This window comes from Prenolepis imparis, unplaced genomic scaffold (genome assembly GCF_030444845.1).
Source record: "Prenolepis imparis isolate NDT839.2.m4 unplaced genomic scaffold, iyPreImpa1.0 SCAF_11, whole genome shotgun sequence".
Taxonomy (NCBI): Eukaryota; Metazoa; Arthropoda; class Insecta; order Hymenoptera; family Formicidae; genus Prenolepis; species Prenolepis imparis.
In genome coordinates this window covers 10865488-10879475 of record NW_028141169.1, presented here as the reverse complement: position 1 = coordinate 10879475, position 13988 = coordinate 10865488, and the positions used below count along the sequence as shown (strand labels likewise).

Below are 13988 nucleotides of genomic sequence, written 5' to 3'. Positions count from 1 at the left end.
ATATTAATGAGATTCCGGATATAGACGACATCGATAATGTATGTCGCGAGCGCAATTAAAATGATATTAACCCGCCGATACTAATTCTAAATTCTCAATAAAGGGGTCAGAAAGTGAAATGTAATAAAAAAACAAAAATAGCGAATGCGCGGTCGAAACTTTTCACAAGCGCAATAAAAAAATGTTTTAAATGCATCTTTTCAAAGTATTTTTTTTTCTTGAACCAAAAATAATTATGCTAATAAATTGGAACAATAAAAAAGTTTCACGTATTTTAAAAATTGATGGCGTGTTAATCGCTAGACGGAAGTCGCAAATCTAGAAGACTGCGAGGAACAGAGGCGTGTTTTGCACGATGCATCGCCGAGTTTAGAGTTAAAGCGGAGTCTTTCCTCAGCTATCAATCTCCCTGCATCCTTCTCGGCCGCTCCTTATTCTTTTCCGAATGCCGAGAGAGAAGAGAGGAAAGGGAGAGAGCGAGAGAAATGTTACGACGGAGAGAGGAAAGGGGAGATAAAACGGAGGTAGGAAAGATGGTGCACATGCACGTGCATGCGGAGAACTCGCAATTTGAACGGGTTTCGGGGTTAAAGATAGTAGCCCGAGGCAGTAGGGTAACATAATAGGCAGAGACTTGGTCTAACGAGAGGAAAGAGAGAAAGAGTCCGAGGGGGATGTGAGGGAAAGAAGGATGGAGGACGAGAGAGAGCACGTCACGATGTCTCGACATCGGATAGGGAGATGCTGAAGGAAGAAGCGCAAGGATAGGAAGGCGAGAAAAGAGGCGAGAAAGAGAGAGAAGTTAGAAGACGGCGAAGATCGACGGGATAGAGAGCGAAAGGGAAGTTGGGACGCGGAAAGCAGTGTGAAGAAGGGGGAGGGAGAGACAGCGAGAGACTCGGATATGTATGCGAACTTGTACATGTGTGTGCAATGCGGTGCATCGGACTAGCCGGTCGCGAATGGAGGCGGCGGAGAAGAGAGGAGGAGAAGGATAGAGCGGTTAAGTTAGTCTGTCGGTCAGTGACTGCCTGACTTTCCCGGCGCAGCTGAAGGTCAACTCTCCCCTTCTCTCGTTCTCATCCTCTACCTCTTCCTCCTCCGCTGCCTCTTCTTCTTCTTCTTCCTCCTACCCATTCCATCGCCTCGACACGACCACCACACCATCATCATCACTACAACCACTACTACTACCACTACCGCTATCGGCGTCGCTCCGCTATCACCGACACTGCCCGGCCCATCTTCACCCTGCCCTTCCGCCATTCCCTTCCTCCCTTCTTCCCCCCTGTCTTCCCCTCTTCCTACTCCCTCTCTTCCGTGCGCTAACGCGCCGGAGCTCCGGAGCTATGTCGGAACCATAATCCACGATCGCGCTTTGTTTATGCCGGACGAGCACTTTCGGTGGCCCCTATATTCCAATGTGTTGCTGCATCCCTCGTTCCCTACCCCTTTTCCTTCGTCCGTTCTGTGTACATCTCCCTTTAACCCTCTCGCTCTCTCTCTCTCCGACATTCCCGACCCCTTCTTCCTCCCTCTTCCCCTTTTCGACTACGTGTAACTCGTGCACTTAGATGCACGCGGAATTCCGCCTCTCGAAATCCTGGTACGTGAGAACTCGCGTCACGCGACTATGCGAAGAGCAACTCGCCAAGATCGGAGGAGCCGGAGGGACCAAGTTTCCTAACCGATAGAATTCTAACTTTCAGATAGAAATCTCGTAACTTCTTCTCTCGGTTTCTAGTTTAAAGAATCCGTGAAATGTCAAATTGATTGATCAATTGCCTTGAAAGACAGATAAATGTTTCATACGCTTAAATTACTCTCAAGTAAAGTGTTCGACATTATATGATACATATTTTGATCGGTAATTTTGCAATTATACGCGATAGCGCAAATTGGAATTTCATATATACGTCAGGGTACTTCGCGCAAAGCAAACTTGTTGGAGATGCAGAAGAGATGTTTGCATTTTAAAAGATATATATGATTTAACCCCATTAATTGGCCTATTAGTGTAATAGGATTGACACTGTAATATGCGATAATTTCTCGAGTTAACTCCTGCGCGAGTATAGATTGGCAGTGCACTTAATTAGTCTACGACACGACGACACACGTGTCATCTACAAATGCTTAAACTTATTCAGGCTACACTGAATAGGACATTGATATATGATACTGATAATATCGCTACCGTCACCGATAATTGAGGGAAAAAAATTTATTTACGGCATTAAATTATCGAAATTCGTTGTGTGATATAAAAAATAATTAGTATAATACACAGTCTCGAGTGTGTAGAGGATATTCCAGAATTATCGTACACGAAAGAGAGAGATTGTTAATATTTCAAGTTACAGCCGGTATATATACATATAATTAATATTTCCAGAAGATGAACATCAAACGTGCCGCGGTGTCCGAATTTCGGCTGCGTTTTTTTTTTTTTTTTTTTTTTTTTTTCGAGAAGCTGCGAACTGTGGGAAAGAAAAAGGGAGAGACGAGATATCATTACCAAAAATACTCAGTATCGATGCTCCGATAGCGTTAGCTTAGACAAGCCGCAGGCCGTCGAAAGCGAAGACGAAGGAAGGATTTCTCGCGCGCGCACGACTTCCCAGCCAATTATCCGGGACCGTCACTACGTGAGAATGCGCTCTCTGTCTAGGTCTCTCTTTCTCTCTCTTTTTCTCGCTCTCTCTCCGCAGCATCTCTCTTCAACTGCGAGCTCGCTTTTAGCGCAACCACTTTTTTTACCGCTCGTTCCGTCGAATCGTACGTCCCTGGATATCCCCACCGTCCGTCGAGTCGCCTCTCGCTGCTCTTCTCTCGGCTCATCGCGCTTTTTTCCCTCTTTTTCTCCCTCTCCATCTCTCTTCATCTCTACCCCGTCCTATGCTCCTCTCGCTATACTTGTACTTCCGGCCCGCGAGAGAAAGAGAGAGAGGAGAAGAAGGGGCGAGAGAGCGGCTAGCGCGAAATCCTCTCCGCAAAATAAACGAGCGGCCGCGCCGCGTCGCGTCGCAGCCTACCCTTCCGTATATTTTTAACTATCGACTCGTTACCGCGAGTCCCTCGACTAAACTTCCTGCCGACACTCTGTCAGGAAGGAACGCGGCTGCTGGAGCGAGAGCGCGACGAGGAAATGCGACTCTCTCTCAAGCCGCGCTCCCTATTTTTTTTTCTCGTGTCTCGGTCTTTTTTTTCCTCTCTCGCGCGCGAGCCCGACTCTCTTGCGAAATCTATACTCGTTAAATATAGAAATTAATAACGCGTCCCACTTAGATCATCCTTGTGCAATCATCCTGAAAGCGATCGAGTGCAATTTTCATGAGTACAAACTTGGATGTGAAATGACGGCTGCTCCACAATCGCTCGTCTTCATATATATATATATGTATATGCTCCTAGAATTACTAATCAAATGTATAAGTTTGTTAAAGTCAGATTTAATCGCTGCCGGCTGATGATCGAAATTTCTTCATTTAAACATAGAACGCTCGACAATTATGCAAAGTAGTACTTGGATTAAAATTACAGGTATCTTAGATGCGATAAGAACGTATTTTGGTTTTAGGAGATATACATATATATATATATTAATTCGCACAAATTTATTCGCTTATAATCTAATTCGTTAAAATATACATTTGTAGCTAAGAGATACATATGTATGAAAAAAAAAGCTTTTTTAATTTTTGTTTCGCGACGTGGAAGTTAATTTGATGCTATATTTGAAACATTCAGTAATTAAGTTTCGTCTTAAATTTCTAATCTTTCCTTCGTCCTCCACTTTGTTTTCGAGCAGAGGAATGTCACTTAAGTAGAAGATTAATACGGCCTCGAGGACGCATTAGACTGTCGTTTCATTGTTGCGGAACATCGTCTCGTGTCGGGCCAAGTGAAACTTGAATTTAAATTCGACCTATGATCGCCTTAAGTCTATCTCAAGCTGCGCTTTGTAGCGCGATCGATGTAATAACGCTGCTGATGTAAAAATGCTATGCTATCATATATGAAAAAAAAGAGGTAGAGGAAGAGAGAGAGAAAAAAATAACGAGACCGACGTCTCTTTAAATTCTCCGTCTTTCTTGTATACTTGCGAATATTTTAGACTCTGAATAATAACTGGACTTTTACTAAAACAAGTAGTAGAAGAAAACAGCAATTTGTGATGCTATACATTACAATATTTTATATTTTATTCGCTGATTTATTCGCTGATTAAATATGCTGTGTGTCATCGATTTCTTTAACTTTGAAATTATTGATATCGTGATTTTTTATTGACTGCAACCACACATGTCAAACTCTTTAAACCCTCCTCAATCTTGCAATCTCCAAATCCTATGTCTTGTCACGCGCTCTTAGGGGAAGCCCTATATATTTTCGATTGCTAGTCTCGCAGGTGTCGGAGAAATCTCTACGTATTCTCCTTTTTTTTAACGCTCAAGTCTTCGATCTTAGAATTTTTCGCGTTCGAAAGCCGAGAAAACGCCCGATCGGATTATCGAACGACTCTATCTCTCCATTCACTCGCGGCTCTTCAATCGAGATCCTAGAGAGAAGGCTACCTAGACTTCTAGGAATCCTCTCTATCCGGTCTTCGCGCGGTGTACCAGACTCATCGGCTGGCGATGCGTCGTCTCTAGCGGTGCTTTCCTGCGCTATACAACGTTCGTGGTATAGGTCAGTGAAGTAGGAGCAGTTCCCCCACTAAGCGGCGACTCCTAGACAACGGGTCTACGATTGACTCATCTAGCCAGTCATACCGCGCGTAAACACGATCCGCTCCAGCTGTTCTCGCACTCTCGGGTCTCTCTACCGCCTTTCCCTCTCGCTCGCTCTCTCTTCCTCTCTTCGTTTTCGTTTCTTCTCTTGCCTGCTTCGCGGCATCTCTATACGCGCGGCTTCTCGAGAACAACGGGGTGCGTTCTCCATATATTTTTGGAGTCACCTCGAAAATCTTCCTCTTCTCTCTTCTGTCGTCTCTTCTCATTCTCCCTTTTTCTTCGCTCTCCTTCTTTCTTCTCTTCCTCTTCTTCTTCAAATTTTTGCTCGGTTTCTCCCCGCGCTATTTATACCGTGGATTTCAGAGTTATTGAAGTCTCTCTCGTCTCTGTGCCCTTTTTCTGTGTTTATGTTACTATCCATATATATATATATATATATATATATATATATATAGGTATGTATATTACGAATCGGAGAAATATCTTGGTGAATTGATCAGAGAAATATTGAACGACTGCTTCTGTGTCTTTGTGTCTATATTATTATAAAATACTGTCGCTTTTCATATCCCTTGTTTTACACATCCAATCTACTATTATTTTCTACATACGTATAATAATTTAATTTTATTGCTCTCGGAAACTTTATTTATTCGTAACGTCAAAGCGCGTCTCTCTATCCGTATACTTCTTCCTGTTTGTCGAGCTTTAATTCGAGACTAATTTCGTGTAATTTTTAGATATTTTTATCAGACTATTTCGTATGACATAAAATATCGTATTAAGCCACATTATTTCGTATATGTGTGATCGCTCATGTACTTTGCTGCTGCATCACTCGGGGAAGATATCGCTTCACAAAACGCTAAATATTTTTCCGTCTCTCTCTCCTTCTCTCGTCTCATCCCTCCAAACCAGAAAACCTCGAATAGAGCCCGAAGAATCGTTCAACCGCGCGGGGTCTCCACGGAACTGCAACGCACGACGCGAGAGAAGGATGCTAGCGTGAAGAGAGAACGTGGTGGACGAGAGGAGAGAAACAGAGAAAGAGAGAGAGTTGATGCGATGATGGGGGAAGGGTGACGGGAAAGGGGGGAGGGAGGGATGGATGGGATGGATGGGGTGTATGAGGGGGCCGGAGAGAACGAGTTCCGATTTTAGCGCAGTCGCGGCGGCTTCAGAACGAGCGGCGCTATTATGCACTAGTAGCTTGATGGCGTCACCCGTGCAACCTTGGCTCGGGTCAGTCCTCTATCATACTGCAGGCAGAGTTCCCCCGATTCCCTCCCTCCCTCCCCCTTTTGCCCCCCTGGCCTCTCTCCACCGCGTCTCGTTCTCTTCGCTCGACTCCGCTGCTTTAACCCTCTCTCTTGCTCGTCGTCTCTTTATCTCGGCCCGTCTCCTCTTCCTCCCAGGCGGCCAGTGGCGTAAGGGAAACGTTTCTCCTGCCTCGCAGCAGCTTCTCGAAACTTTTGCTTTCTTGCAGCATAATATAGTATACATCAAATGTGAGAGAATTTTTTTTTTCCTCTATCCTTATGGGAGAGAATCGCGCGCGAGAGACGAGACACTGGTATGCGCGTCTCATCTCTCTCAGCGAGCATAAAGAATGCGTGATTTTATCCGGCTTTGAAACTTTCTTTTTTCGCAGCGCACAATGTGGAACAATATTGTTTATATATATATATGCATGCATGTATGTCAAATGCTGAGAATTTTTTTTTCCTAAATAAAAGCCGCACAATATCTACGCATCCATGACATAAAAGAGGCGAGATTTATTCAGAGACAGTTATCTCTCTTCGAAACGCTCGCTGCCTCCATAATCTGCGACATCTTTTCACGAAAAGTTTATTGTTTGCTCTACAAAAAAAAATCAGTTCTTTGCATTTCTACGCGACAAAATCGATCGCGCTTACCGCATAAGAAATATAAGATCTACAGCTTACAAATGAGTTTTATATGCTTGCAAATGTCCACAATTGTCATTTCAAATATTTCAGAATTTTTTTCTCTCTACGCTTCCTCCAAATATTACATTTATTTTTTCAAAGAAAACCAGCATCATATTTCGTATAACAATAATTTTTATCGCGACTGACAGATCCAAACTCGAGTTGCAAAATTATTTAGCCTAGCACAGCTTTTATATAAAAGGCGCTTTTATCTATTAAATATCCAGAAGAATGAGTTACCGAGACCCGATTATATACCTCGAGAGAGACCAATTGCGTTTCGGTGGTTTCGCGAAAGGAAAATTCCTCGAAGAGGAGAAACCCTACGCCCATGAGAGAACGCACTGCCCTATGCTCGCGGCATAAACTCAGATCGTGTGCACTGGTGCACTGTACGATCGTACGATCGATGTTGCATTGATCTATACTCCTTACCGAGTATCGCGTTTATACATCCTTTACAAACGTAGCGTTTCCGTGCCGCGAATTTTTACCGTCTCGGTTGTTTCTTTCTTCGAGCGCTTGTCGGAAGGAGAATCTCTTTTAACGAGCAAGGGAAGGGAAGACGACTGATGATTCGGATGACTTGGGGGTGGAAAACGGGTTGGCGATAACTAAAGTATCTCGGGGGGGGGGAGACTCAGGTTGATCGAAACCAGGTGATAGAAACGACGGGGTAGTATCGACGACAACAACGATTTCCCTCTTTCGCCTCCTCGTGAACGACGAAGCTATTAATACCTCGTTGCACGTTCATCCTGCGACGTACACACATATACTTAAGCCGTGCGAAAATCTAACTCGATAAACGCTGACTCCGACCCTCCGAGCCGCGAAATCGAGATAATAGCGCTACTTTTGCGACGTGGATTTATTCGATGTATATACGATTCAAGCGTGTCCCTCTCGAAGGGTTTTTCTCCTCCCAGGAGAACAGAATACATCTGTTTTACAAGCAATGCTGAAATAATTTCTACATTGTTGCGAGAATATCGATTCTCTTGTAATATAAATGAACGCGATGAGAAGTATATAGGTTCCACGTTACTGTTACAGATACCGCAGGATGCAATTAAATGCTCGTTACAAGATATCGAGTAGTTTGTCAAGCATATCTAAAATGCTGTTTGCCAAAAGATTACAGTTACATTATAAACTATATCTAAACTATATTTAGATCCCTTTCTAAAAAAAGGCATATTATTGACATTATTGTCGCTTTTCCGCGATACTGATTGGCTGTCTCGATTCGCGGTGTGTGTTATATTCATAGCATCGAGCAGCTGTCATCGCGAGGGTTAGCAGTTTGACAGTTCGTTCAAAATAAAATTAAATAAAGTAATATTATGTTTTAAATAACATGTTATAATACTTTAAACTCGATTAATATTTTTGACAATTATCAGCTGATTTCTGTCAAAAAATATTAATCGCGGATAAAGTATTATAACATATTATATTATTTACAAAATATTATTATTTTAGTTATAATAATATGTCGTAAATAATATAATATGTTATAATATAATATATACTTATTTATCCGCGATTAATATTTTTGACAGAAATCAGCTGATTTCTGTCAAAAATATTAATCGAATTTAAAGAGTATTAAAATATTATTTAAAACATATTATTATTTTATTTAATTTTATTTTGGACAAACTGTCAAACTGCTAACTCTCGCGATGACAGCCTCTCGATGCTATGAATATAACACACAACACAAATCGAGGCAACTAATCAACATCACAAAAAGAGGCAACAATACTTGCGAGAATCGACTTAACATGTCTTTTTTAGAAAGGGACCAGAACAGAATACAGCTGATTTTTGTCAAAAAATATTAATAAATGTTTAATTTGCTATTTAAATTTTAAAATAATAATAGGTTATAAAAATTAAAATAATAATATATTCTAAATAAAATATGTTATAATTCCTTAAACTCGATTAATATTTTTGACAGAAATCAGCTGATAACTGTCAAAAATATTAATCGAGTTTAAGGAATTATAACATTTTATTCAGAACATATTATTATTTTAATTGTTATAACCTTATTTTAAAATGGAATTAGCAAATTAATGCTTTGTTAATATTTTTTGATATGAATCAGCTGATTAAAGAGTCAATTTGTTAATTCAATTTTAAAATAATATGTAATAAAAATTATAAAATAATAGTATGTTTTAAATAAAATGTTATAGTACTTTAAACTCGATTAATATTTTTTGACAGTTATCAGCTGATTTCTGTCAATAAATATTATTCGAGTTTAAAGAGTATTATAACATATTATTTATAACATTATTATTTTAATTTATATAACATTTTTATTTTAAAATTTAATTAGCAAATTAACGCTTTAATCAGCTGATTTCTGTCAAAAAAATATTAATCAATTTTAAACAAACTTTATATAAAAATATCATTCTTTTTTAAATAAAATCAAGGAATAGCGCTTGTATTGTTCTAGTAGATAAAAAACTTATGTGAATAAATAATAATATAGAGATTTTTTCGAAAGACTTATTTTTTTTCTAATTATATGTTTTTTTTCTCTTCCAGTATCCGAGAGCTACAACAATTACGTGAACTCCATGTATGGCGGAGGCGGTCAATTCGCGACCCCCTGTACCCCGAGCCCACCGCGGGGACCCGGTGGCGTGCCCACCAGCGTGATCCAAGCTGCCACCAGCTCGGTCTCGGACGACCTCTACCTTCTCGAGCTGGGCTTCCCGCCGCGCTCGAAGAAGAGCAAGCTGAAGAAGCCGCGGCAGGGCGAGGGCGGCGGCGCCGCTGTGAAACGGAAGTCGCGCGAGGGCTCGACCACGTATCTGTGGGAGTTTCTGCTCAAACTACTACAAGACCGGGAATACTGTCCACGTTACATCAAGTGGACGAATCGCGAGCGGGGCGTATTCAAGCTGGTGGACAGCAAGGCGGTCTCGCGTCTCTGGGGTCTACATAAGAATAAACCGGACATGAATTACGAGACGATGGGTAGAGCTCTGCGTTACTACTATCAGCGCGGGATTCTCGCGAAAGTGGACGGTCAGCGGTTGGTCTACCAGTTCGTCGAGGTGCCGAAGGACATTGTCGAGATCGATTGTACAGGCGCATGAGACAGGGAGCCGGCCCGTCACGCGGGGGACGAGGAGGAGGAAGAGGTGGAGAAGGAGGAGCCGTGGCTGCGACGAAGACGCGGCATCTCGACGCGGACCTCGCGCGGACGTCGTTCGTCGTTACCGTCGTCGCTGCTGACGTTGCGACATCACGGATCCGTCGCGGGATTTCATTCATTTCCGCGCGAGAGATCGCCGTCCAACGATTCTTCCCGCCGAGACGCGCCGACCTGGCACACCCCTCAGACGTTGTAAAATGCATTCTCTTTCTCTATCCCTCTCTTTCTATCATTATATCTCTTTCTTTCTTTCTTCCTCTTTCTGTCTGTCTCTCCCTTTCTGCTTCTTTGTTTTTTTTTCTTTTTACACGTGTACGTCTATCTTTCTCTATCTCTCTACATCTCTCTGGCTTCGTTTTGTTCCTTGTATTATACCTATGTAAATGTATATTAAGGCGCCGGATGACGCGACGTCGTCGGAGGTGGTCCCGACGACCCAGTATCTCGTCCTCCTCCCGCGGTCCGTTTCTTTCTCGTGTGTCCGAATATCGCGTAGGAGAGCAAGACGAGATCGGCACCGTGTGATTGGCGGCGCCCGAATCGTTGAAATTTGTACAAAATTTTAGTTCTTAAACGTCGACGACGAGGAATCTAAAGATTTTATCTCGGGGTGTACCTTTTTGTCGGAAGGACGCCGTGGACAAATTACTTAAGCGTGAGGCATCGGAAAAAAAATTGTACATTCAAAAAATATATATAAATTATTTATTGTATATTAGACGTTTATATATGTGTGTTACCTAAGGAAATTGTTATGCGCGTTAGTCCATGCAAATGGTAAAAAAAAATGTACGAAAACGGAGGAAAGTTTAGAGAAACAAAAATTGTAACGAAATGAGGGCTGTGAAAGGATTATGGATATCGAGACGAGAGAAAAAGAGACAAGGATATGAGAGCACGGCGAAAGAATGAGAGACGTCTCTCTCTCTCTTAAAGTTTCACGGAGCGAGCTCAGGGAGGGGTACACATTATATTTTTTTAAGTATAAGCGGAAGGGATTGGCCCTTTCAATTCGTGAGCTGAGGGGTTCAACAACGCAAGGTGCTGGCTAATATACATACATACATACACACACGCACACCGAGGTCCAAGAATATTATTTAGCAACCTAGTGTTACTGATTCGTATAAAGATTATCGAGACAGACATTATATTGTATCTCTGTATATAGATATAAAGAATTTACCTTTAGTGAAAAAAAAATTATATATTATATTGAATATATTATATATATTATATAAATATATATATATATTATATATGTTATGTAGTAAAAATGGAGCGAAGTTGATGTATCTCTATGAGATTTGTCGTCACACATAGGCGACACGCGTAGGGAGCTTAATCGTCTCGTGCGCTCGCGACGTCTCTCTCTTTCGAAACTATTGTTCTACGCTTTACTGTTCCCCCTCCCTCCCCCTGTATTACATTGGGGATGAATTTTATACATCTAAGAACGCGTACGAGTACGTTCGACCCCCTTTTTAATCGCAGTCGTCGCAACGCGCACATACATTGCTCTTGGTCTCTCATGCTCAGACTGATCGGAGACGTCGCACGTACAACAGAGAGATAGCCCACCCGGGACGCGTAATAATAAAGCGCGTAACCTTAGAGTAAAATTTTAACTTATTGGCGCCCCGGGACGCGTGACGCGCGCGAATGCAAGTGTATCCTACGTAGCCCTAAGTTTTTGTACATAAAGAGGAATCGTCGTGAAGATATAATATATATGTATATGTATATACATATATATATATATATATAATTATATTTTATATATATAAATATATATAAATATATATATATATATTATATAACACATATATTATATGTATTATGTAAAATATATGTATATATATATACTATATATAATATACATATATTATCTCACACAGCATTGCATATCCAAATGACGTTTAGAAGATATCTCGAAGAGATCTTATCGCCTAAAGATATCTTCGGGATATCTTTTGAACGTCTTTTAGATATGCATGTTGTGTGGAATATGTAATATATATAATATAATACATATATATATAATATATTATATGTAAAATATATATATATTATATGTAAAATATATATTATATGTAAAATATATATATATATATATATATATATAAAAGAAAGAATGTTGCACGCTGGTTATCCTCGCGAGAATTATCCGCGGGAGAAAGAGAACGACGAGTAAGGTGAAAGGAAAGAAGTTGTATAGATCACACGCGATGGTAAAACGCGGCCGCGACGCGTGTAAACAGGCCGATTTTTGCATTACAGCCTTGGGATATTCCGATGAAACGAAAAAAAAAAAATATATATATACAGTACATATTTGAACAGTGATCCAGTGCTGCCAATAATGCCTGTAAACCTGTCCCTTCGGCATTTATATCGCTCGAATCGGAATCTTGTTCGAGTCGGTGCTAGTTAGATCGATCAACGTTTCGGGGGACACCAGACATACCGATGATACAAAGCAAATTGCCTTCTCGTATTAACAAAGACGTGTTGCCTTCTAACAAAAAAAAAGATGCATATAAAAGTTCTAGCGATTTGTATCGTAAATACCGTCACTTTGTCCAGGTACTTAAAGCTCTTTACATATATATACCTAGCATCGTTTTTGTGAAGAATTAAATTTTGTAATTTTATCAGAGTGAAAAGTTCTTTGGGGTACGTGGCGACTTTTATCGTACTTTAAATACAATGTATTGGCGGGAAATAGTAATAACATTAATACTATTATTAATATAATAATAATAATAAAAGAACAAGATATATCAGAGAGTACAATGGACAAAAAAGTACCTATAGTATACCACTTCTATACATGATAACAGACACTTATAAACAATGAATGGACACTACAACAGAAATCCTATTTTTAGGTAAATTAAATTTATATATATATATATATATATATATATATAAATATACATAACGATCCACTACACACTCTCTACGAGATATTTTAACAAATAAGACTTTACTGTAATAGAGATAAATACATAATTATTTACTTGTAAAATATATGAAAACATGATGGATTGACGTAAGGAACTCTAATGTAACGTTCTGTGATTCGTTGTTTGTAGGTGAAATTTAATAAAAGATTATTGTATCATAATATATATATATACATATACATATATTTGTGCGATTTCTTTTATTTCCTATTCTGAAATAAGTATTTCTCTGAATTTTTTAATTTTTAACCGATTGAATTTTTTTTACTTTTGCATAAACAATTCTATTAATTTACACAACTATATTTTGTAGAGATGTTACAGATGAAAACAGGAACAGGGAATAGGGAACAGTTCAATATAAAACATATGAAATAATAATTTAGTAACACAAAATAGAGGAACAGAGGAATAGTGCTAAAGTAAAGTTGATAAAATTTTTCTATATATGTTTTATATTAAACTGTTCCCTATTTCCTGTTCCTGTTTTCCGTCCTCTATTCTCTTATTATTATTATTATGTGCAACCTCTATATTTGTATATTTTAATATGTAACAGAAATAATCACCAGAGAGCTTTAATCATGTTCATAATATGTAAATATACATGAACCAAAAAAAAACGAGAATTTTTAATACTTTTATTTGCTTGGCATATATTTTATAATTTTATAAAGAAAATTATGTAATTCAGTTTTAATGGAAAAGTTAACATATAATTTCTTAAATTTTTTTATATAAAGTTAACATATAATTTCTTAATTTTTGTTTTTAATTGCGCTCTAATTAATTTTTGGTGATTAATCTACATATACAGATAATATTATATATGTATACATACAATACACTCACCGATCCGATGCACAAGAGTGGAGCTCTATAGTACAATGTGTTGATCTATAACATATAAAAAATACAAATTATTAATTGTAATTATACATTAATTACAATATGTATACAAAAATTTTCAAAATAATTAATATTTGAAAAAGTCAATAATGCGCAATTAAATTTTTATTTGTACCGTAAAATATATTTAATAAAATTACGTCATACAAATTATTAAACTTTTTAATTATTTTTTTAGATCTAAATTTATATAAAATATATTAAAATTTAAAAAGTAAATTAAATAATTATA

The 13988-nt window shown here is 39.0% G+C and overlaps 2 protein-coding genes across 13 annotated transcripts in view; one reads left to right on the top strand and one right to left on the bottom strand.

The window, feature by feature from the left end:
* The window catches only part of Eip74ef (Ecdysone-induced protein E74), a 190583-nt gene extending 179992 nt beyond the window's left edge, over positions 1 to 10591 (top strand). For all 12 annotated transcript variants that reach the window (XM_083050042.1, XM_083050039.1, XM_083050032.1 and 9 more), the window contains one exon: positions 9263 to 10591. In XM_083050042.1, coding sequence (XP_082906168.1) covers positions 9263 to 9819 — 557 coding nt within the window. In that variant the 3' untranslated portion in view covers positions 9820 to 10591. The remainder of the gene's footprint in view (positions 1 to 9262) is intronic.
* Positions 1 to 13988, bottom strand: part of Lsm11 (U6 snRNA-associated Sm-like protein LSm11) — a 155850-nt gene that overhangs the window by 139834 nt on the left and 2028 nt on the right. Inside the window, exon 3 of the mRNA XM_083050050.1 lies at positions 13700 to 13744. Coding sequence (XP_082906176.1) covers positions 13700 to 13744 — 45 coding nt within the window. The remainder of the gene's footprint in view (positions 1 to 13699; positions 13745 to 13988) is intronic.